Source organism: Lycorma delicatula, chromosome 11 (genome assembly GCF_047948215.1).
Source record: "Lycorma delicatula isolate Av1 chromosome 11, ASM4794821v1, whole genome shotgun sequence".
Lineage (NCBI taxonomy): Eukaryota > Metazoa > Arthropoda > Insecta > Hemiptera > Fulgoridae > Lycorma > Lycorma delicatula.
Window position 1 is genome coordinate 57,795,779 of NC_134465.1, and position 24,578 is coordinate 57,820,356.

The following is a 24,578-nucleotide window of genomic DNA, read 5'->3' on the forward strand; positions in this document are numbered from 1 at the left end:
TAATCCTTTAATTCATTGTTTTTTATTTTAAATTTAATATCAGCTGGATGTAACTCAACAGCTGGTCCAGACCTAATGAAACTAAAAGCACCAGTTTGTTTATAGGCCTATAGCATTTTTTGAAGATGAATAACTAAAAAACTATCAATTTTAGAAAAACAAAAGTCTGAAATGAAATTTTAATTATTTTTGCAAAGAATTTGATTCTACGATAACAAATACGGATTCCTATTTTAAAAAATTAAGTTGACCTTGAAATGACCTTTATTTGACCTTAACAAGGACAACATAGTTTGTGAATGTATTTCCCCCTTGAAATTGAAAAACATTAATAAGAAACATTTTTTTCTAAAATGTGCAGTTTTTGAGATATAGATGTGTCTCAATTTAAATGGACCACCTAGTATATATTTTAATATATTTAGATTAAATTTTTTATAGTCCATTTTTTCTTTTTCCTCTGTACGTTAAATAACTATATATAATATAATATTTTTTCAGCCTTCGCAAAGTACAGAATTAGAGAACACTCTTCATATCTTTACTTTTTTACATTCATCAAAACTTTTTCACGCCTAAGCCCATCTTCAGTGATATTTTTTATTTTAATAAATTCTTCATTTGTTTACATATATATATTAATTTTAATGTGTAAATTTAATTTAAAATTAATGTGTAAATGTAAACAAATGAAGAATTTATTAAAATAAAAAATATCAATGAAGATGGGCTTAGGCCCGAAAACATTTTAAAAAGTAAATGTAAGTGTTCTCTAATTCTGTACTATGTGGAGGCTGAAAAAATATGATATTTTATATATATATATATACATACACACAAAGATATGAGTACACACACACTCTCTCTCTTTTTTTTGTCTTCAGTCATTTAACTGGTTTGATGCAGCTCTCCAAGATTCCCTATCTAGTGCTAGTGGTTTCATTTCAGTATACCCTCCACATCCTACATCCCTAACAATTTGTTTTACATATTCCAAACGTGGCCTGCCTACACAATTTTTTCCTTCTACCTGTCCTTCCAATATTAAAGCGACTATTCCAGGATGCCTTAGTATGTGGCCTATAAGTCTGTCTCTTCTTTTAACTATATTTTTCCAAATGCTTCTTTCTTCACCAATTTGCCGCAATACCTCTTCATTTGTCACTTTATCCACCCATCTGATTTTTAACATTCTCCTATAGCACCACATTTCAAAAGCTTCTAATCTTTTCTTCTCAGATACTCCGATTGTCCAAGTTTCACTTTCATATAAAGCGACACTCCAAACTTTCAAAAATCTTTTCCTGACATTTAAATTAATTTTTGATGTAAACAAATTATATTTCTTACTGAAGGCTCTCATATATTTGTATTTTACATATGTATAGGTAACAATGACAATCAAGAAAATAAAATATACTTACTTTCCAATTTGTGATGAAACTAACAATTCAGTTGAACGCATACGAAATACACATAATAATGATCTAAGATTTCCTGTTTTTGAATTATTTAACAATAACTTTTCACAGTAAAGTTTTAACTTTTCATCCTGTTTTTTATCATCCTCACTGTAAAATAATAACATTAACATTAGAGATGGAGACAATTTAAAAAAATCGTTAAATATAAATTGTAACAATGATTAAATTGTTCTAAGCCATTTTATAATTGATTACAGCTAAATTAAATCACAGTTTATAAGTAATGTTTAAAGCCTTACACTAGCATCATATTAATACACAAAATAACAAAAAAGTAATCAAGAACAAAGAAAATTACTTGTTATTTAATTCATTTTATTAAGGGTTCTGTATGCAATAATGTAAAACAAAAATTGGTTTTGCCATAATGTCTGTTACACTAGAATATCTCCAAAACTGTAACAGAAACACAAAAAGTCATACTGTTTACAGTAAAACTCGGATGGTGTCTTCTATTTTCTAACATTTCATTTCAAGGAGATATTGTAAAAATAGAATAATACAAAAACCATTTTTTTTTCAAGTTTAGATAAGTTGGGTTTCAAAGAAAATCCTCAAGAGTATAAACTAAAGATTCTTATTAATTATTTTTTTTAATCTTGCCTAAGGTTTGTAAGGAGACAAGAAAGATAGAAACAATTTATTTCACCTATTATTAAAAAGAAAACTCATAAAATATGCTCACTGCCACAGATATGCCACTTTTCCAATTAAAAAAATATATTTAAAATTAAATTAGGCTAAATTAAAATTTGGGAAGATTTAAAAATGAGTCTTCCATCCATTTACCACCGGGACTGTCAAGTGAACTTAATAATTTTAGAAAAAGCAACTTTTAATGATGGACAACTCAGACGCTTTATGTCATAGCATCAAGAAATACTAAATTTTGTTAAGATCCATATGGTAGTTAATATGTGAAAAGGCTTTCTTCTGTATACTGGTAATATCAGACATCTTCCTTCAGGGTAAGCCCCAAAAAGTATACTATAATACCAAGGCTTGACATCTACATCAACTTAAGGTGTTATTCAAGGTAGTGAGAGGGACTACAGAGACAAGTATATCTTCATCTACACTAATAGTTGATGTTATTTTAAAAGCAGAGTTTTTAAATTCACTAATTTCATATTTCATATACGTCAAGTTGTAACGGAATAAATTTGTCAGATCCACGACCCATAGGCACTTTTCTGACATACTTGAGTAATGAACTAATTTTCATCACTGGGTACTGACTATTGCAAAGCTACCTTTGTATCAGAGATTAATATAGTCAGCCTCCAGAGACTAGAAAACACACTGTTCTCACTGTTCAAACAAGAGGCTCAAATATGGAAATGATTTCACACTTCAAAATCTACCTTTCAATGGTACTGGCAAATCATCAGAAGCAAAGAAGTGAGGACAAAATGGGCTAGGCTAGTTTTTGAGAATGTTTTATAGTTAAAGATACTTAGTGGCTTCTTCCCACTCGACTGTATAATAATTATATTAATACATACAGACCTAGACAAAAAATTATAAATTACAAGGAGAAATTCAAAATTTAAAATTTGTCTTTATAATAAAATGGTACATTATTTGGCTTTTCAGATATTTGCAATTTTGGTAAACAATGAAAATGAGACCGAACTTCAAATCCATATCTAAAAGATATCCATATTCTTAGAATCCATATTCTAAAAGAAAATGCAGATAAAACAAGATTATAAATATAATTTTAAAAAATGAAGTTTTTTCTAACAAAAAAGATTTACCAAAGTTTTTAAACACAAAATATTAAATAAAAATTTAAAAGGTAAACTATTTTAAATATCTGAGAGAAATAATACAACCAAATAATACAACAGCTAGATCGGTTTGTACTTTTTTGATTTGAAATAATGAATAAAACAAAAATTATTAACAATGTAAAATAATTAATAACAATATGAATGCAAAACCAAAGTAGAAATCTCATAAATATTCATAAACAGAAGGTTAGAAAAACATCAAAATGAACGTGTCTAGTAATCAATGAAATATGTATAACAGTTTTACTCAGATTGTTTCAAAGCAAAGACATATATTTCTTAGAGTGATAAAACATAAATAGCCTATACAATTGACAAGGACTCAAAAACATATCATAACAATTCATCCTATTGGTTTATAATAAGGTAAATATGCATGTGCATAGCTAATTTTATATTCATCAAGCATATGATTTTAAAAATAACTACTGTACAATAAAATAAGTGATATCTATGATAAATACTGCATTAGTAATATGTGGGTAAAGAAATAACACTGTCAAACAAAAATATATAAAAATTTATTGTGACAAAAATATTTATTTTTGGTCCAATAAAAACCAAGTAAATAAAAATGATTTTTAATAAACAAGATTTATTTCACACTAAGCTTTTTTAAATTTTATCAATATACTTTCAGCTTTTCTTAGCAGCAACATCTTCAATGACACTGACCTAGACATTTCTTAATGTCAGCTGATGTTTGTTGCAACTTTTTTAGTTTAGAAGAAACATATTCTGGATATGGTGTAGCTATTAAATAACAACACTAATGCTGTAAAATATTTTATTTTAAATTTATACATATTTAGTTATTATCCCCTTCAATATACATCCCTCCTCTATCTCTATAATGCTCCTTGCAAATTTTCCAGTGCTGGAGACTTCCAGCACTGTTTTGAACAATGGAAAAGAAGAATACTTTCTTCTGTGAGCTTTTTCTTTCACAGCTTCAACGGTCTGAAATCTTGTTATTTTCTCTTATTTTTTTATGGAGTTTTTAAACTCCATAAGCAAGGACCTCCTCCTCTCCTCCTCAAGCAAGGACCTTGAATAAAAGACAAGAATAGTTAACCGATGGTCAGATTACCAACTTTTTCAATATTTTTATCCGTTCTTTATGTGGAAGGGCGACCTGAGTGATCATCATCTTCATCTTCTCGGCCATCTTGGAAACACTTAAACCACTCAAAAACTTGAGCATGTGATAAACATTCATTACCATACACTTCTTTTAATAACAGATAAGTTTCAGTAGCAGTTTTTCCAAGTTTCATACAAAATTTCACAATTTTTTGCTCTAATAAAACACAATTATTTTGACATAACAAAAAACATATGTTATCCAAATGAAGGCCACGACCAGACTAATATCTCTACAGAAACTGGAGTGGCAACAGTCGAAAGAGAAGGCTTAATGCTACACAGTTGTCAGTCATACGAATTTGGCGCAAACGCAGTTCTTCTGTAGCAGCATGTCTCGTTATTTAATAGTCACACCTTGTACTGTATTAGATTTGAATTGTATTTTTTTCAATTAATATTAATATATTCCTATGATTTTTTTTTCATTCCTGTAGCAAGAATGTTCTGTGGGAAACTAAAAAAAAATCTGACAAAGTTGTAAGACTTTCCTGTCACACAGATAAAGCTGCATTCCGGGAATGTTCTACAACTGTGGGTTGTTTCTAATGCATGGCTTACACACACAACTTAGTTCTAACTAAAGTGCGTGCATACCATATTTAATTCACATGGGTGTGGCAGCACTAGCGGCAATGATAGGCATTAACTAAACTAATGTAAATTCACAACTTACATGGAACAAATTTCGCTTGACTGGTATAGCCACAAGGTTTAACTCACCAGATAACAACTCAACCGGGCAATTGTTTGTGACCCAGCCAGACCAAGTAACTTTTTTACACTTTAAATATTATTAATTTATTTAATTCTACCGTTCACCTGTGACATAAAAATATAGCAGACAACTACTACAGCATTTTTTGAGGTGGGGGTGCGATTTTTGAAATTTTTTTAAAAAAATATTGTTATTTTTAATTGTTAACAAATGTGCCTAAGAAAAATATGACCTTAATTAGGTGAAATCTTGAGACACTGAGGATGACCTTGCTCTATAGCCTCACCTACTTGACCTTTTAAGTTGAAAATTTAATGTCATCAATGCCCCATACGTAGACCAAGTTTGGTCAAAATCGGTGCAGTAGTTCTGGAGATATAAGGTGATTTAGAGGCCAACACTGAATATTCACACGTACAAATGAACATTAATGTCGGGAAAATTTCCATCTGGTATTTTGGGTTCTGTAGATGTTTAAAGGTCAAGATCCGATGAAAACTGTCTATGTCCAAACTGGACTAATTATAATACTTTCCCCCTTCTAGAGCTATAGTGCCACTTAGATGGGAAAGTAAATATAAAATTTGTTTCAAGGCAAAATGGTATCCAAATTTTTGTTAACTCTTTGTTTACATGTGATAGCACGATATAAATTATATTTCTTTACATTTATTTTGAGTAAAACTGAATCAATGTCAAAATTATTTGTCTGAGGTAGATATGACACGTCAATGAATACTACTATGTTACCTTCAGGTGACATTGATGAGATGAGTTAACTTTGAATAATCATTGTAAAAGCTTAGATTTAATGTGAAACTATATGGTTTGAAATGTGTTAGTGAATATTAAGTTTATAACTGTTAGTTTTCTACACATTTTAAAATTATGCTTGTCGGTCAGCATTTGTGATATTAAAAAAATTAATGTTTAATGTTTCTTATATTAATCAATAAAATTTAATTCATTAAAAATTTTAAATGGCTTAAAAACTGAGAATGTTCTACTCAATTTGACTTGAATATTTTATTTTTTTTATAAATCTATTTAATATTTCTCCCCATTAATTTATGGGCTGATGCAAATTAATACTAACTTACTCTTTTTAATGACAAGAAATAAAAAAAAAAATATGAAGTCTAACCAAAATGAAATGCAGAGATGTCCAGGTGGTAGTCTTGTAAGCTTAAGTACTACTTCTACTAACTGCATTAGCTTCAAATATTATTTTTGTTATAACAAAATTTTTTCCATTGATCACATAATAAATTTCTTTAAGATAACATAAGTAGAAGATTTAAAAAAAAAATTCATGATCATGTAGACAATTTGTCGGAGATCTTTGCTTGTAATTATCATAGATTAATATCAAATTGATATAGCATAAAGATCAACCATCACAATCAAAATCAAAAATAAAATTGAAAATAAATTGGGAAGTTTGTACGAATTAAAGGAAGTATTGTGATTGTGAAAAATTTTGGTTTTCAGATTTCAATGGCAATATCCATTTTGACCATCCCTGAACCCATTTTGACTAGTTTTGGCATGAAGTCTGTACATATGTACGTTTGTATCAAGCATAACTAAAAAATGATTAGTTGTAGAATGTTGAAATTTTGTATTTAGGACTGTTGCAACATCTAGTTGTGCACCTCCCCTTTTGATTCTAATCAACAGGGCCAAAAATGTGTATACAGACAGGCCTTTAAATAAAGTGGGGGTTTTTGAAACATTTGGATTTTGGAGTTTTCTTAACTGCAGTAAATTGAAGGCTTTTCAATGATAAATCATGAGTGGTACTTATTTTCATTGGTTCCAGAGTTATAACCAAATAAAATTTTAATTAATGAAATATTTGGATCTTACAAGGGGAAGGTACATCGGTTCGAATCAGATTTCATATACATATACTTTAACTAAATATATTGATTTTATTAATTAACCTCAGACTGTAAAAAAATGTTAACAATAAATAATAATTCAACAATAACAATACAAAAAAAAGGTAAAAAATAAAAAATTATAAGTGAAATAAAATTTTATGTACTTTTCATTTTAATTCAAAAGTTTTTATAATGAGAGGTTAATAATTATTAATAAATCAATATATTTAAATTAAATAGGTGAATTAAAAAAAATATATGTATATGAAATTGCATTCAAACCGATGTGTGAATAGTTTTGGATCCGACACGTTCTCACTTACACCAATTATCTATGTGAAACAAAATTAATAAATAAACTAAAATAAAATGCTAAGGAAATTTTTAAGACAATTTCTCTTAAGAAATATGTTAATAAAAACTAATATTTTAGCAATTGTGTAACTGTCCACTTTATTAAAGAACTGAAGGATCGTATCTCACTTTCAAATGAAATAATTTTAAATGAGGTGCAGCAAGAAATGTGTACATGTAATTAATTTAATAGGTGTATAAGGAAGTCATGTGGTGTTCACATCTGATTTTTTTTTATGGCAGCTTCAAGATATTACGGTACTGAAAGTATTATTGATTTTATAATAGACAGAATATAATGCAAACCTTGTACTTGTTCAAACATCTTGCTGTACGTGAAGCTTTGTGAAACAATTGTACTATTCCTTTCTGATAATTGAATTTACCATCTTGAAATGGGTTGGAAAATATTTTTTACTTTCAAAACTCTTTTATCCTTCACAGGATAAACAGGGTTATATATTAAAAATTAATATTATGTTATGAAATTATGACAATATTCATTTCAAAATCGTAATTTTCAAATAGATGGTTTGATGCAAAAAATTCCCATATTTATTAGAAGCTGAAATAACAATTTAAATAATTAGCATATTGGAAGCAATCATTGGTTTAAACATTTTTTAAAAACTTGAATACAAATAATAAATCTATTTTCTCAACATACCTACACACTATCTTTTTAATATTTATATTAATGAAGTAATAGAGTGCACAAGATTATGAGCGATAAGGTGGGATTCTATTTCTGCATAATTTTCCATATTTCTGATGGGGTTTCTTCAAGCAAATCACACCTTGTATAAAAAAAATATAGAAAAGAACAGGAATGGTAAAAAACTAATTTTTCCGTTCTTGGTTAGTATGATATAACTCCTCAATGTCAAGCTTCTTATTTTTTAAAGCAGAGAATAGTGTAGTTATTTTATTAGTAAATTAGTATTAGAAAGTTTTTACATTTTATACCTGGAGTTAAACTATAAACAAATTAATACTACTGTTATGAAAATAAGCTGATTGGAAGAAACACAAAATTTGCAAAATCAAGAAAAAGAATGGAGAAAAATATTAAAATAACTGTTAAAGAGTATGACTACAGCTATTTATTTAGAAAGCAGACTTATGTATTACTTCTTTTTACTTCAATTCCAAAATAATTTTCTTCAAGTTTCCCATGAAAATAAATTGAAGAACAAAATTATTTCAGACTACACTTTAGTAATCCTATGCTGAAGATGAACAGGAAGTGTCTTTGAAACTTCATCTATGTGATCGTGTAATTTTTTGTTTAAAATGCTTCTATATATTTTATACCGAAAAAATTTAATGTGGAATCACCAGAATACATCCCTCTACAAAATAAAAATATCACTGAAATCAGTGCATTTGGTCATAAATAACACTTAAAATGTAAAAAGCAAAAGGTACATACAGAATGGCTAATGAACTGATGTTGTTTAATCAAATAACTGAATTAATTACATTTTCAACAATTTACAATAATATATTATGATGGATTTTATAATGAAGCAAATAATAATGTGTTATAATCAAATATTCCAGTTCAACAATTTTTAACAAAAAATAAATAAATTTTTAAGCAGAAATTTCACTGTACCTAAAAAAATATAAAAAAATGGATAATCTTATCATAAAAATACTTACATTGAAGCAGGTGGTTTTAGTGTAAAAGATAAAAATGAATTCCAAAACTGATCATCAGGTGATATATATTCTTCTCCAACAAACTGTAATAAAAATTCATTTGTAGGCCTGCTTGAGTTAGCATGCTGGCTACTAGATGTACCCATTTTCTGTATTTAACAATCACATCTGCACTGAAAAAAAAATACATAATTAATTTTATTTATTTTTTTAATAAAGATTCTTATCTATATTTTTAATAAATTTTAAAATCATAAAAAATTGATTTAAGGGTTTTTAATTTCTTAAAAGATTTTAAATGTACAATTATCAAAGGCATTTGGCTCCATAATATACTTTAATTATTTATTATGAACATACAATGAAAGCATAGAGGACTTCCCTGTAGCTTGTTTTCTTAATGTAAATATATAAATATAAACCATACACACATGGCTATTTAAATATAATTTTAAAATAAAAATCACAAGTTAATTGTATTCATTCATTTGCAGAGCAAGTATAGCACAAATAATTTTATCACCTCCCAAAAAAATACTAAATTTCCCTACTAAAATATATATATATAGATATACACGAGGTTTGCAAATAAAGTAATGAGACTAGTTTTTTTGGCAGCCAAAGTGGCAATACTGTAAAGTTACTAGTAAACATATGGTTTACTAGTAAACAGCTGATTTATGCTAAATATTCATATTTTTAGTCTATTGTTGCCACGTAAGACATAAAAAACTTTTCCCAAAACGAGTTTTTGCTGTGAGTTACAAAACTGAACGATACTAATTATGAGCAATGTTGGGCAATCTGGTTTTATATTAAACTCTGTGATAATTCTACTATCACTTTTTCAAAATTGAAAAGAGCGTATGGAGATGATGCTCTGTCACGAGCCCAAGTTTTTAGGTGGTTTAAAGTATTTTCAGATGGCTAGGAATCAGTTGTGGACGATTCACGCTCTAGAAGACTGTTAATGTCAAATACTGATGACAATTTTGGGCGAATCAGATTTGAAACAGTAGCGACCTGCAATTAACTGTCAGAATGACTGCCGAACAATTGAATTTGAACCATATAACAGTCCATAAAACTTTGACAAACGAATTTGACATGAAAAAACTTTGTACAAAATTGGTCCCAAAAACCTCACTGTTCAACAGAAAACAACAGGGTGGAAATGTGCTGCGATCTTCTAGGACGAATTGAAACTCATTCTGATTTTCTAAAAAATTGTTATTACTGTTGATGAATCTGTATTTGAATAAGATACAGAAACAAAATGCCAGAGAAAGGAGTGGCACACTTCAAACTCACCACGTCCCAAAAAAGCAAAAATGAGCAAATCAATAATGAAAACCATGCTAATTTGTTTCTTCAATAGTAATGGCATTGCCTATAAGGAGTTTTTGCCTGCAGCACGGACTGTAAATCAATATGTTTACCGAGAAATTCTTGAAAGACTTAGGAAAAGAGTTGCCCACGTGAGACCAACCATCAAAGACAACTGGATACTGCATTATGACAATGCACCTCATCACACTGCACTCTCAATGAGTTTTTGGCAAAGAAAAACTAAACATTCCTGCAATTCCTCAACCGCCTTATTCACCTGATTTGAGTCCATAAGACTTTTCTTGAACCCAACTTTAAAAAAACATCTCAAAGGACACCATTTTGCAACAGCAGAAACATAAAAATAAAAATGTAACCAACCATCTGAAAGATATTCGGTTTCTGAGTTCCAACACTTATGAAGAGTAGGAAAACCGTTTGTAGTGTTGCAAGGCTTCCCAAGAGAACTATTTCAGAGGTGATAGACTCGCATGTATAATTGAAAGAATGCTATTTTAAAACAACATGAAGAAAATTTTTCCTTTTCACATCAAAGGAAAGGCAAATGTGGCTATAAGAAAACTACTCCAACACAGAATTGATTATTATTAGTAAAAAGTAAACCTGACCCAAAATTATTTGCTGTGGACTTAAATCAAGTATTAGCAGCCAGTGGAACAGATTTATTTGCACATAAGTGTTACACGCCGACTTCTTGCAGCTAGATAGAAAGCTTGTTGGCCAGCTAAAATGCAGCTTTTAACATCAGCATTGTCCAAAAAAACGGTTCTTATGGGCTAAAACATTTGGTAACTGGACCAAAGAAAACTGGAAAAATGTTATGTTTTCCGACAAGTCACATTTTAGGTTCAAAGGCACAGGATTGTTAGAAAAGCATCAGATGAAAATACATCACTGGCTCATATCAAACAATCAGTTAAATATCCCCAGAAAAAATATTTTCGGGTTGTTTTATATTTGAAGGCCCTTGTTCATTGCTTCCAGTAGATGGTATGTTGAAAAGTGATGAATATATCAAGATTCCAAAGAAAAGAGTTGAGAAACAACTTCAAAACTAATCCCCAAGGGAAACAGAATTTTCCAGTAACATTTTTTGGCAACATGCCGTACTACTAAAAAAGTGGAAATATATTTTGAAAAACAAAACATCAAAGTGCACCAGTGACCAGGTAACTCCCAAGATTTAACCCAATTGAAAACCTTTGGGTAATATTCAAAAAAACAACTCTCGAAAATAAATTGTACCACAAACATTTATCTCATTAAAGCAACAATATCGATATGGTTTGATGATAAAGAAATTTTTAAAATGTGTAGTAAACATGTTGAATTGATGCCAAATTGTGTACATGATGTGATTAAAAATAAAGGACATACCCTTTTCTAGATAAAGTTAATTTTTATTAAATAACATCTGTGTTCAGATTAATTTGCATGTAGCTGTACTCAAGATTCCTTAGAATCAGATATTCTACATTAAGTGCCAGTACCATCATGTTAAGTTATTGTTCTCACCTAAACTCTATTTCAAATGAACTTATTTCTAACATAACCCATGATTTTAAATCAAAATGTTCTCCAAAAACACATTTCCAAGACTTGATAAATCATTTTAGATGATAAAAGTCTGGGCTTCTGAACTGTATCTGGATACTCTATCAACATATCAAACAAACAAATTTTCATTACAATTTTGTTCAAACAAATTTTGTTCATTACAAAGAACAGTTAGCAACCTTCTTTGGTAACAATCATTCCTTTACCCACATTATTTAAAGTATCAGAAGTCAAGAAACCACAAACTTATTTGTAGTTGTCAATTTTAACATCCCTCTATTTGTTAAAATTTTCCTGTCACCTTTGACAAGTCCATCACTTTCAACTACAAAATTTTATTTTTTTAAATCAACATCAAGTCTCTCACTTGCTATACTCTTCAATCAATTAATGAACCATACTTTCTTAATAATCTTTGTCCAATTTCATGACTATTTAGTTATTCTCCCAAACAGACAGACTATTTTATAGGACTCCCTGGTCCACTTCCTGACAATTAAATTAAATGAAAAAAAAAAACTGCAGGTTTGACATAAGGCAATATTTATCTCGCTCCTTTCCAAACATTGAAGGGTTGAGAACATATATGACCCACCTTACCACAACCTTCCATGTTTTCGTACAATCTTTTCATTACATTTATAGATGGCATGTCAAAGAGCTGTCATGTTGGTACAAGTAGTAGGTTAGGTGTATGAATACAAGGTTTGCCCCAAAAGAGTCTACTGATTTCCCTACAGACAAACAGGTAATGTAAAATGTTCTTGATGTATAACGGTGCATAGCTAGTGTGACCTTGGCTGCATACTTGTTTCAACTGAATTGGTTGAGTCGGTTGCGTGCTACTGCTGTTTGGGTATGGTCGAGTTTTATAGCCTTGTTACGTTTACAATGGAATAAAATATTGAACAACATTACGCTACCAAATTTTGTGTGAAACTCAACAAGTCTGCTGCAAAAATATTTGATTCTTTAACCAAAGATTATGCAGATGCCACTCTATCGAGAATTACAGCTTTTAAGTGGCACAAAGCTTTCAAAGAGGGCCAAGAAAACATTGATGACCCTCGTTCTGGAAGACCAACCTTGTCAACAAACTATGAAAATGTGGAAGTGGTGCGAGCTGTGCATTGTACACATATTTGTACCTCCAGGACAAACAGTTAATAGAACGTTTTATAAATATGTCTTGGAAAAACTTTGAAAATAAGTCCAGCAAGTCTGAACGGACACTGCACATGACTGGGTGCTGCACCATGATAACGTGCCAGCTCAGATTTTGCTTTCAATTTGAGAATTTCTGGTGAAGAAAAACATTCCCCTAATTCCACAACCTCCCTACAGCCCAGATCTAGCTCTGTACAATTTCTCTCTCTTCCCTAAGTTGAAATTGATGTTGAAGGGTCGTCATTTTAGGACGATCAATAATATAAAAAACTGTAACCGATGAACTACACACACTTACGGAAAATGACTTCCAGTACTTCTATGAAAAGTGGAAGAAATGTTTGAACTGCTGTGCAACTTCCCAAAGGAAACTTCAAAGGAGATAACTAATAATTTCAGGTAAGTCCAATATATAATGAAATAAAATATCTGATGTGGACACCATACCACTTCCTTGTAAACCTATTAAATTACATATACACATTTAAAAAAATGAAAAGTACATATAATATTATTTCATTAATAAGTTCTGATAGTGTTTCATTTTTTTATTGTTATTATTGAATTATTATTTATTGTAAATTTTATTTTTACAATCAGAGATTAATATTAATAAATCAATGTATTTAAATTGAAAAAAAAAAATTAGAAACAAGGAGATAAAGTCTGATTGAACCGATGTGCCTTCCTCTTGTAATTTACAAATTTTTCATTAATTAAAATTTTATTTGGCTATAACTCTGGAACTGATGAAAATAATTATTACTTATGATAATCATTGAAAAGCTCTCAATGAGAGCTTATTACTGCAGTGTTTCTTAACTGCAAAATTTCTTAAGTCCAAAATCCAAATCCTTTTGGTTTTTGGGTTTTTTTGGACACTTTTGGTTCAGTCGATTGTAATCAAAAGGGGAGGTGCACAACTAAATGTTACAACAGTCCTAAATCCAAAATTTCAACTTCTAATCATTTTTGAGTTAAATATTTAAGATACATACATATATGCAGACATCACGCCGACAATAGTCAAAATGGATTGGAGGACAGTCAAATGGATATTTCTGTTGAAATCTTTTTTCTTTTTTTAATCCCTATGCGCCTGGGACTGGATCTGCAGCTAAGCAGCCCAATTACTCAACCCAGGTGAGTGCCCTTGTAACTCAAACTAGCCTTCCTGCCTGCCGGCATAATATCCGGTACGGCAGGTCAGCTTGCCAATTAGATCTTTTATTTCTTAATTTATTTGTTCCCCATTTGCCTGACTCTAATTGCAAGAGGGGGGTTAGCCAGGCTCGACTATGTCGTTCCTAGGCCCCCCTCCAGGGACCGGTATTCGGTCTATACATTTTGATTTAATACCCCATTTTGCCTGCCGCAAATCGCCGACGGAGGATGGCTCATCCTCCGGGAACGACATATTCGGGCCCGGCTCGGGCCCGAATATGTCGTTCCCGGGCCTTTCCCAACGACCAGGACTCGGTCTTTCTTTTTTCTCAAGACCCCATATCTCTGACCCACTCTCTATAATTTTCTTTGTTAGAATATTCCTTGCCAGTTTTTCAATCGCCTTCCATTCCTCTGAGCCTCAGAGAACAAACAAAACAATAGTATCAGAGGAGACGTTCCTCAGTTATGTCTTCCTCAGGTTTCGTCCCATCTTGGACATTCAAAGAAAGTATGCTGAGTCCAAAAACTCACACAATTAGGTAACTCTCTTCTTCGGAATTTACTCCTCCAAATCCTCCATAACCAGAATAATGTATTGACTGTATTTGGTCACCAAATCCTCCATGACCAGAGAACAGTTGGAAGGTGTAATATTCCACCTCCCCATGCTCCCTCCCCAGCCATGAAGCTTGATACCAAACTGGGGTAGTTAGGGTATCAAGCGGCCAAGCGGCGCGTCCAAACGCCTGTCTGCGCAGAGTCCCGTATTTCTTGCCATAGTCAGATTAAAAGTTCGGCAGCCCCTTCTTTGTCCATTCTTTCATAAATACGCTTTCGTTAGAGGGCCAGTAACTGATCGGTAGGAACCCCACTAGGACTCCTGCCGCCGCAGTGGAGACCATCCGATACGCTGTAGTGATTTTCAAGTTGGTTCTTCTTTACAGTGCATTTAACTTCCTCACATTTTTCAGGCTACTGAAAGCGCAAAACCCAGCGGGGACCGCATAAAGAACCACCGAAGTCGCCACAGACAGCAACAGCCTCCGCTTTGCTGCCCGCGGTCCTCATATGCCACCCCTCAGCCGTCTAGGGAGTTATTACTTTCTCTGCCTTGTCCGAAATTTCCTGAAGGTGATTTTAGTATAATCCCGACTTTTGAAACCACACACCTAAGTATTTCACAAATGGGATCATTTCTACTTGGTGAAGTCTATCAAAATGTTGATCCGTTGAATTCTGCGCCGTCCAACAACTGCGGGCACCTGGGTCTTTTTGGGTTCAAGATATAGTCGTCGTGACTTTAACCATCTGCTCACACGATTTATAGCTCTACTAACCGAGCTCTTCACTTTATCCACCGATCATCCTGACATCAACATCGCCAGGTCGTCGGCGTAGGCGATTAATTTAACTTCTTCAACGAATTCCATCGAAGGGAAAGTTCCAAAACAGAGGGCTAAGAACAGATACCTGCAGAACGCCCAACCCCATCTGGACTCTGACTTCACCCTCCTCTTTCATCATACGTAATTCTCTGTCAGAAAGAAATCTCTTATAGTCGTTCTCAAATATGAACTGATATTTCTGTCATGCAATTCTTTCAACACCACCTCCCAAGGGATGCTCTTAAAAGCATTGCGGACATCCAGGAGGACCATCAAGGTAATCTTTCTGGTCCTCCTGGTGCCCGCCCTGCTCATATCTATGCAGTTAACCATTCTCTGAAGGGCATCCATAGTGGATCTGGCCTTTATAAACCCATATTGGGCTGGCGAAAGAACCCCTGTCACATTTAATTCGGTCCATATTCTCTCAGCTAATAACCTCTTTTATAGTTTGCCAAAAAGTGGGCAGAAGACAGATCGGCTGATAAGTCGGGGCACGATCGGTCGACTTTGATTTAGGAATGAGCAGTAGTCTGCCTTCTTTCCACGTCATCGGGAAACAGCCCGTACTCAAAACTTTGTTTAGAGCCTTTAATACTAACCAAAGGTGAGTGTCCGTGAGACCTTTGAGAAGTAGGCCCAGAACTTTTCTTAGTGCTGATCGAGTGATTGCCCAGCACAGTTCATGGATGGAGAATCGTCTTCCTCGTTACATATGACAGCAGTCCGATTAACTTCTTCCGTCAGTAAAAGGTCAAAGATAGCTTTCCGCACCTGCGCCCTCGATAAAAGTGGGAGGAGCGCACCGAATTTCTTCATCAGTATCTGCTACGCCTTACCCCAAGGGTTGTCATACAACTCCATTCTATTCCAGGCTTCGCGCTTGGAAGATTTTATTGCCACACATAATTCCTTTCTTGCTCTTTTGAAGACAACTTCGGCTCCCTCTTCACCCAGGCGGTTGTGTCTCACTCTTTGGAGTTTCCGTCTGGCCACTTGTATCGAAGCTCTTAGGGCTGTGATTTCATTAGGCCACTAGTAAGCGTTTTTTCATGTCTGGCCAAGTCTAGGACTGAGTTTAGTATATTCTTCCCACAGCACTGACAAGAAATCATCCGGGTTCCATTTTTGTCTGGCCGAAATCCAATAGGCAATTGGCTCAGAAAACAACCGCGACTGGGTCATCGAAGGTCTCCATTTACGGCTCTTGGATTGTTCCATCATATTCCCAATTCGGATATCGAACAGGATTCCCTAGTTCTACAGGATTAAAGAGCCAGCTCTTTAATAGCTGTTGTAGATGGACTTTTTGTCCAATTACCCTTAGGCACTAAGACAACTCGGGATCCTTCTTCCTTTGAAGAACGGAAGCCCCGCGCATCACCTTAACTTATCTCAGTACATCTTTTTGCCAAAGGATCCTTATTATCTCTGCTAGATCGCTGATATCCCCGGAATTCAGGACACTCTCTACTTTCTCTCGATAGGATATTCTTATTTGTCTGCCTGTCTCATCTGCCTCTAGATCTGGATCGGTCTGAATATCCTTGTGTGTGTGTGAATTTCGGAAACGATAGCTCATATAGGATTAGTGATCTCGATCTCTCTTGCACTATAAAGGATTCGGTATGCACATTCCTTCAGTTCTCTTTTCGTATTCGCGTTCTGCTGTACTATTGACAACATTAGATGTATCTCCTGCAGCAAATGATCCCCATTTCAGTGCCGTCGGTCTGGTCACCATCACTGTTACCTTCCTTTTTGGTACTCCGTTACCTCCATGGCGACTCTCGTTTCGCTTTTAGTGAAATAGAAGGGGCCAATCCTCATCAGGCTTGCTCTTCTTGACCATCTTGCCTCCACCTGGGGAGCGTACCAGGTTCCTTCATTTATCTCTGAATTGGTATACTCTACTGAAAAATTAATACAAAGTTCTTCTTTATCGTCGAAAAACCCATGTTACGCCCTCGCTGGCGTAATATACGAAAACAGGCACCTGCCTCACAGATAACTCTGTATACAAAATAAATCAAATAAATTTATAATAATAATAATGAAATAAAATATACATATCTTCATATGAATATTAAAGTAAAAAAATAAAATAAAATGAAAATTAAACTTATTAAGAATGTTTAGATAACAAATAATAATGTTATCAACCAAGATAACAGCCACCTGGCTTCCTTCAACAAGTAAACAACCAAGTAAATGACACACAATTATAGCTCTTATTACAAACTGGAAATAAGGTTAAAATGTCATCACACGCACTACAAAAAACAATCCGATATCCAAAACTTATATAATAAAAAACAACACGTCCAAAATAACCAAATTATACTTAATACTTCCTTTACTTCGTACAAGTTAATAAAAATCAGTACACTTACTTTTGGGACAAATCTCTAATATATGTGCTGTGTATGTGTCCATCTGTGCACGTGTCTAGATCTCATTAGGAACATTATCTGAAGAGAGAAATGAGCGGCGGGTTATGGATATATAAGAAAATTTTTTCCTGCCATACTGTACAAATTTTTTTTAATTGTATAAGCTTTTTGTGTGTAAATACAACTTAATTTTTTTATAATTTAAAATTTTATATTACAAAAATTACTTGTTACTAAATTCAAAGATTATTTAATTTATTTAACCAACTCTTTGTGGGCGGCCAATGATAGCAAAGAGAATGTAATAATTCATTGGTAACCTATCAACTCAAAAGATGACCAAGCCATGAATTGAGACAAACATTTTCTTTTTCATGTAAAATGAACTTGTTTTACTTTTGTTTTAATTTATTTTAATTTTACAACTTATTTAATTCATATTAAAACTCCTATTAGCCCCAAAATAGATGAACTAAAAAAAAAAAAAGTTAAAATCCAAAGCAAAAGGTAAAAAAAAAAAAATTACAATGCTTGTTCTTTAGTATTAATATTTTGGTATATTCCCTCAATGAACTTACGGAACGTTGAAATTTCTTTTCGGAACGTTGAAAAATAGCTGAAAGGAGTGTTTTATGAATAATTCTTAAAGATTTTCTTTAAATGAAATGAAACTCATGAATAACACAGAAAAGAACAAGATTTTATTATGTTGAACATTTTCATTCAAATGATTTGCACGATACAATTCTTTAAAGAAATACTTTGAAGCTACATAAAAAATACCATAAACTTTAATATTAGATTTATGGACTTGAGCTCTCATGTACACATTTTTATTTATTTTAAAATTCTTTTTTTACCCAATGATTAATCAACAGGTAAAAATTAGTATTTAAAATAGTGAAAAATATATCTGCAGTGCATAGTTATAAACTGCAGATAGTATACGTGGATAACAGAGTGAATAAGATTATTATCAATGTTGAAATGTACTAGTTATATAACGATACATCTCATATCTTTTTATGCATTAACTCAAATAGTATAAACATTTAAATCTGTAAAAAAACATAGAATGAATTAAAATATAAAGTATAAAATCATAGCTTATCAACGAATTTATTCTGATAAGATAAATAATTTCATTCTTTCCTTATGCATTTAATTATTTTCAATCCTGAATTTATATTTGTTGTTGAGAAAGAACTGATCTCTATAAATACAATTAATAACAAATACACTAAACTTGATAAAACTGCATTCAGTCTGGATTAACCATAAAGTTACCTTTAATGTGTAACTGTTACTTTCCAAAGAAAAAGTATGGTTATGGGTCAGAATTTTGGCTACCGGGTTTTTCATTTCTTGACATTTTGAAATCCCTAAATACAAAAGTGAAACATGAAAACATAGGATAGTAATTTTTTTATATATATATTTAGTTGATGTCTGTGTACACATGATCATGTATGTATATGTATATGTTGACATCCATTTTACTTAATATCTCTGCAAGAGGTGAATTCACAATATGAAATTTATTATTATGAAACAACATATATGGGGCATTAAAGCAATTAAATTTTTATGAAAATCGAATAAGAGAGTAAAAAAACATCCTTTTAATTCATGGCAGGGTGAAATACGGCCAAAACATTTTACAATCATGTTAGAACATATAAAAAATAACGGGTTTTAATAATTAAATTGGATTTAGAGCCTAAAGGTGATTGTTTTCATATTTTATTTTTTTCTCTAAGAAGTTGTTAAAAATCTCATCAACAGCACTGACAAGTGTGGATAATATTAAGTCTATACTCCGTACATCAGAAAGTAAGGAGTGTACTTTACATAAAATAATCTGTTTGTCTGACCCGCCAGGTTGGGGTAGTGGTGAACGCATCTTCGCAAATCAGCTGATTTTGAAGTTGAGAGTTCTAAGATTCAAATCTTCGTAAAGGCAGTAGTTACTTTTATATGGATTTGAATACTAGATTATGGATACCGGTGTTCTTTGGTGGTTGGGTTTCAATTAACCACATATATCAGGGATGGTAAAACTGAGACTCTTAAAAATCTCAACAGCACTGACAAGTGTGGATAATATTAAGTCTATACTCTGTACATCAGAAAGTAAGGAGTGTACTTTACATAAAATAATTTGTTTGTCTGACCCTCCAGGTTGGTGTAGTGGTGAATGCGTCTTCGCAAATCAGCTGATTTTGAAGTTGAGAGTTCTAAGATTCAAATCTTAGTAAAGGCAGTAGTTACTTTTATATGGATTTGAATACTAGATTATGGATACCGGTTTTCTTTGGTGGTTGGGTTTCAATTAACCACATATATCAGGGATGGTCGAACTGAGACTACAAGATTACACTTAATTTACACTCACATATATCATTCTCATAAGTAATTCTGACGGTGGTTTCAGAGCCTAAGCAGAAAAAAAATCTGTTTGTCTAAATGAAATAATTTCAAAACTACAAACATTATTATTTTCTTTACCTTCAGTACATCTGACTAGTTTGATACACATTGTATACAAATTTCTTAATCTCAATAAATCTTGTACATCCTATATTATCCTATATCCTATATTATCTAATCCTTTCAAAATTCTTATAATCATCTTCCTTCAACTTTTTTATTAACTAAATTTCCTTCTAGAACCAAATTCACTAATCGTAAATGGCTTAATACACTGCTCATCGGCCTTGTCCATCTTTTCACAAAATTTTATCATAAACTTTTCTCTTTTCCGTTTAATTTTAAAACCTCTTTTCATTTTTGTTCTTTATCAACTCACCTAATTTTAAACATTCTCCAGCAACTCCAAACCTCAAAAGCAACAATTAATATTTTTACTGTTAACAATTCATTATCATAAAGTGCTGCTATACGCCACACAAATATTTTAAAGAATATTTCTTTTCTCATAGACTTGTTTCTTTCTTTCATAACAGCAGTTTCTTTTCTACTTAAAAGCTCTCAAAGCTAATGCAAATCTGCGTTTGATATCTTAAATAGATGAATGGTTAACATCAAAGGGTAACAGAAACATAACAAGGCAGATGGTAAAATATTGTAATTTGTTATATGAAAACATATTTGCTATCCAATTTATAAAGGTAGGTACTATCATAACAACCCACTGGGTTGGTCTAGTGGTGAATGCGTCTTTGTAAATCAGTTAATTTTGAAGTCGAGAGTTCTAATGCTCAAATCCTCGTAAAGGCAGTTACTTTTATATGGATTTGAATACTAGATCGTGGATACCGGTGGTCTTTGGTGGTTGGGTTTCAATTAACCACACAACTAAGAAATGTTCGATCTGAGACTGTAAAAGACTACACTTCATTTACACTCATACATATAATCCTCATTCATCCTCTGAATGAAGTAATCCTGACTGTGGTTCCGGAGGCTGAACAGAAAAAGGAAAAAAAGATACTTTATAACATTTTACGATTTTTTTTTTAGAAAAGGTAGCACATACAACGTAATGAGGTTAGGTTCTGGAGCCAGATTTTGATGTAGGGTTCCTGATCAAACAATCAACTACTAATGAATGTTTATAAGAATATGAATGGTAACGTTTCTAATTATAACTGAACTGAAGATGTTTGGGTTGCTTCAGTGACCTTGATACTAACATATTACTTGTTAAACATTTTGCTATAGCTTGTTATTCATTTTAATTAGTTGTAATGCAGATTTTTTTAACTATAGGGATATTTATGGTTTACAATTGTAAACCACAATAATAAATTCTTATTACTATAATTAATTTTATGTTGGAAATGGTATACCAATCCAAAATGTGGTTCTAGACTAGTTACCAATATTCATATAGTGCTGTTTCTTAATTTTTCCTTTCTTGCTGTGTTTACAGTATTAAAAAAAAGTGTAATATGTAATGTTTTTGTCAATAATCAATGATATAACAAGTTATTATACTACAATATTTTTGGGTGTTTTGACTTGACTAAACTTTATTTGGAATTGGACTTGTGCTTGAGACTATTTAAAGTTCAATTTACTGAAACTCAGATAAACATGATTCTACAGTATCTATACTTGGCAATAACTGAACAATTAAATTACTGTAGGTATGATTCTGAACATGGAATTATAAATCTAATGTGTGTGCAATTTACAGACAATATTTTATTACCCATTCTTATAAGAAAATAATGCAACTATTTCATAAATTAAAAGAATAATTGATTAATTTTTTCATAATTAATATAATGATAAATAAGATACCCCTTTTTAATTATGGAAATAATTCCAAAGGGTTCACATTTTTCCTATCATCTACTGTACACTGTTTAGAAATTTAACAATTATCAACAATTGTAATATCATACACTATTGTAATGTAATCACTTTGTATTTAACAAACACAGAACTTTTGTCCATTGGCTTTCCTTATGACCACATTTACATAAACAGCACAGTAATTCAAAACATTATTACCTTCGCCATTACAAGAAAACATAATTTTTTATTATGCAACTTGACATGATAAAACTTATATATGTATTATATATAATTTTTATTTTTAACATTAATCAGACAAGGTTAGCAAGCAAAGGAAGTGTAGGTTATGTTTGATTAGACTATGCTGATTCCATGTAATGATGAATCGCTGAATCTTTGAATTAGATTCAATAATGATAAAGATATAGATAAGGGTAACACATGTAGACATAAAAAGGTAAAGAATATTATTAAATTAAATATAACAATTATATTTAATACCAAGAAATACAAAATATGTCAATGATTTTCACTTTCAAAGAGATTATAGTTAAAATGAAGTAATTGAAAAAACTAGAAAATTCTTTACTTTATTTCTTTACCTCAATTTACTATATTGAATTGCTACTTTCTCTCTCAGGTTCTATTTCACACCTGACAATCACAAAAAGCTATGGTACATATTCAAATAAGACGGTTACAAGTGTTATAATAACTTTGAAATTTATAAAAACTAAAAGGTACAGAAGGTTACCAATATATATTATAAACTATTATTAATCACATAAAAAAAAATACTTCAAATCCTGAAAGAGAAAAAAGTTATCTGTAATTAAGGTTAAATAAATAAATAACCTAAACGTATAACACTGGTACAAAAATGTAAAATGTTATTTAAATAATAGCGACTGTATGATTGAATGCGCATTTATATGTCTGTGCTTTTGTAAAAAAACGAACAACACTTGTGACAAATATAAATTCTGACAGTTTTGACTTGAACATAGTTAAATTTATAGGTTACCTAAATTTAACTGATGCTATTTTAGAATTAAGGAGCAGTAAGACGGCGAAACATTTTGAATTTTTTTTTAAAGTGTTAAATGACAACCTAAATTCATTACTAAAAGATACATAGAAAATTTTGATTATAAAAAGATACTAAAAGTCAATGAAAATATGGACGTATACACTAAATCACACCTATTAGTTTCAAAGTAGTAATAAATATGTTAATACTCACCAGATTAACTAACTATCTTTGCACGCTTTAAAAACTGAAGATTATAATAATTACCTACACATAGCTACACATTTCTTTCACAAATATCATAATTACACGCGAAGAAACGAACTCAGATGTGACAAACAGCTGAACATCAGCTGAGACTGACGTAGCTGACAAGACTTGTTAGATTTTGAACTCTGATTTTATGTTAAAAAAATTTTTCAAATACAATTTCTTTACACTTTTCTGTTATTCACATAACTTTATAATTTTTCTCACGTCAGTAATAATTGCATTGGGATCACAGATTGCGACACTGTTTTTCTTAAACAGTCGCAATGTAAAAATTATTTATTTTGTATAATTTCTTTAATAACTTAAAACATTCTTAGTCTAAAATTTACGTTTTAATTTCTCTCAAGAATCATGTATTTATGTGTCCCAACAACAGGCTGTCGACCAGTTAACTTATGAGAAGTGAAATTCGTGGCGTATGGAAAACGCTAATTCTTACTGTTACTTGAATGCACTATTATAGTTTCGATTTATTAAATTCATTATCCATATAGTGCATTGTACTTTTTATTTATTTATTTTTTACCTTTTTTACTGTATTTAAAATGAATGCAAAACATCGATTTTTAGTTACCAATAGTTTCAACTGCTGCTAACGAAACAGCATTAAATTAGAGAAACAAAGCCCTTTGTCAACAGGATCTTCCTCGCCCATTATATAAACTTAAAACAAAAACTTTGAATAGACATTCGCCCAACATATGTCATATCATCTTCCAAAGAGCCCCAGAAATGATATGCAATTACGAAAAATAACATTAGAGTGAGGATAAGTGACATAATACTCTGTCTCTAAACAGATTAAATTGTTTTTAAAAACATTAACTCATTAATATAGTTACACATTCTTACTGTATACCTAATTATAATTTCATCATTCCTGTAAAATAAAACAAATAGTTTCTAATCTTATATTAATGGTTTCTAATATTAGAATTTATTTT

General features: G+C 31.4%; 2 protein-coding genes across 4 annotated transcripts in view; one reads left to right on the plus strand and one right to left on the minus strand.

Annotated features, from left to right (window-relative positions):
• Positions 1 to 23,750, minus strand: part of LOC142332274 (dymeclin) — a 77,324-nt gene extending 53,574 nt beyond the window's left edge. For 2 of the 3 annotated variants that reach the window (XM_075378603.1, XM_075378601.1), the window contains exons 1-3: positions 23,575 to 23,749; positions 9,047 to 9,219; positions 1,425 to 1,571 (exon numbers count right to left, since the gene is read on the minus strand). In XM_075378603.1, coding sequence (XP_075234718.1) covers positions 1,425 to 1,571; positions 9,047 to 9,192 — 293 coding nt within the window. In that variant the 5' untranslated portion in view covers positions 9,193 to 9,219; positions 23,575 to 23,749. Of the gene's footprint in view, positions 1 to 1,424; positions 1,572 to 9,046; positions 9,220 to 23,574 lie in introns of all 3 variants that reach the window. The other variant, XM_075378602.1, reaches the window with a different exon arrangement.
• The window catches only part of LOC142332273 (chitooligosaccharidolytic beta-N-acetylglucosaminidase-like), a 54,978-nt gene continuing 33,926 nt past the window's right edge, over positions 3,527 to 24,578 (plus strand). Inside the window, exon 1 of the mRNA XM_075378600.1 lies at positions 3,527 to 3,646. The gene's annotated coding sequence lies outside the window, so the exon portion shown is untranslated. The remainder of the gene's footprint in view (positions 3,647 to 24,578) is intronic.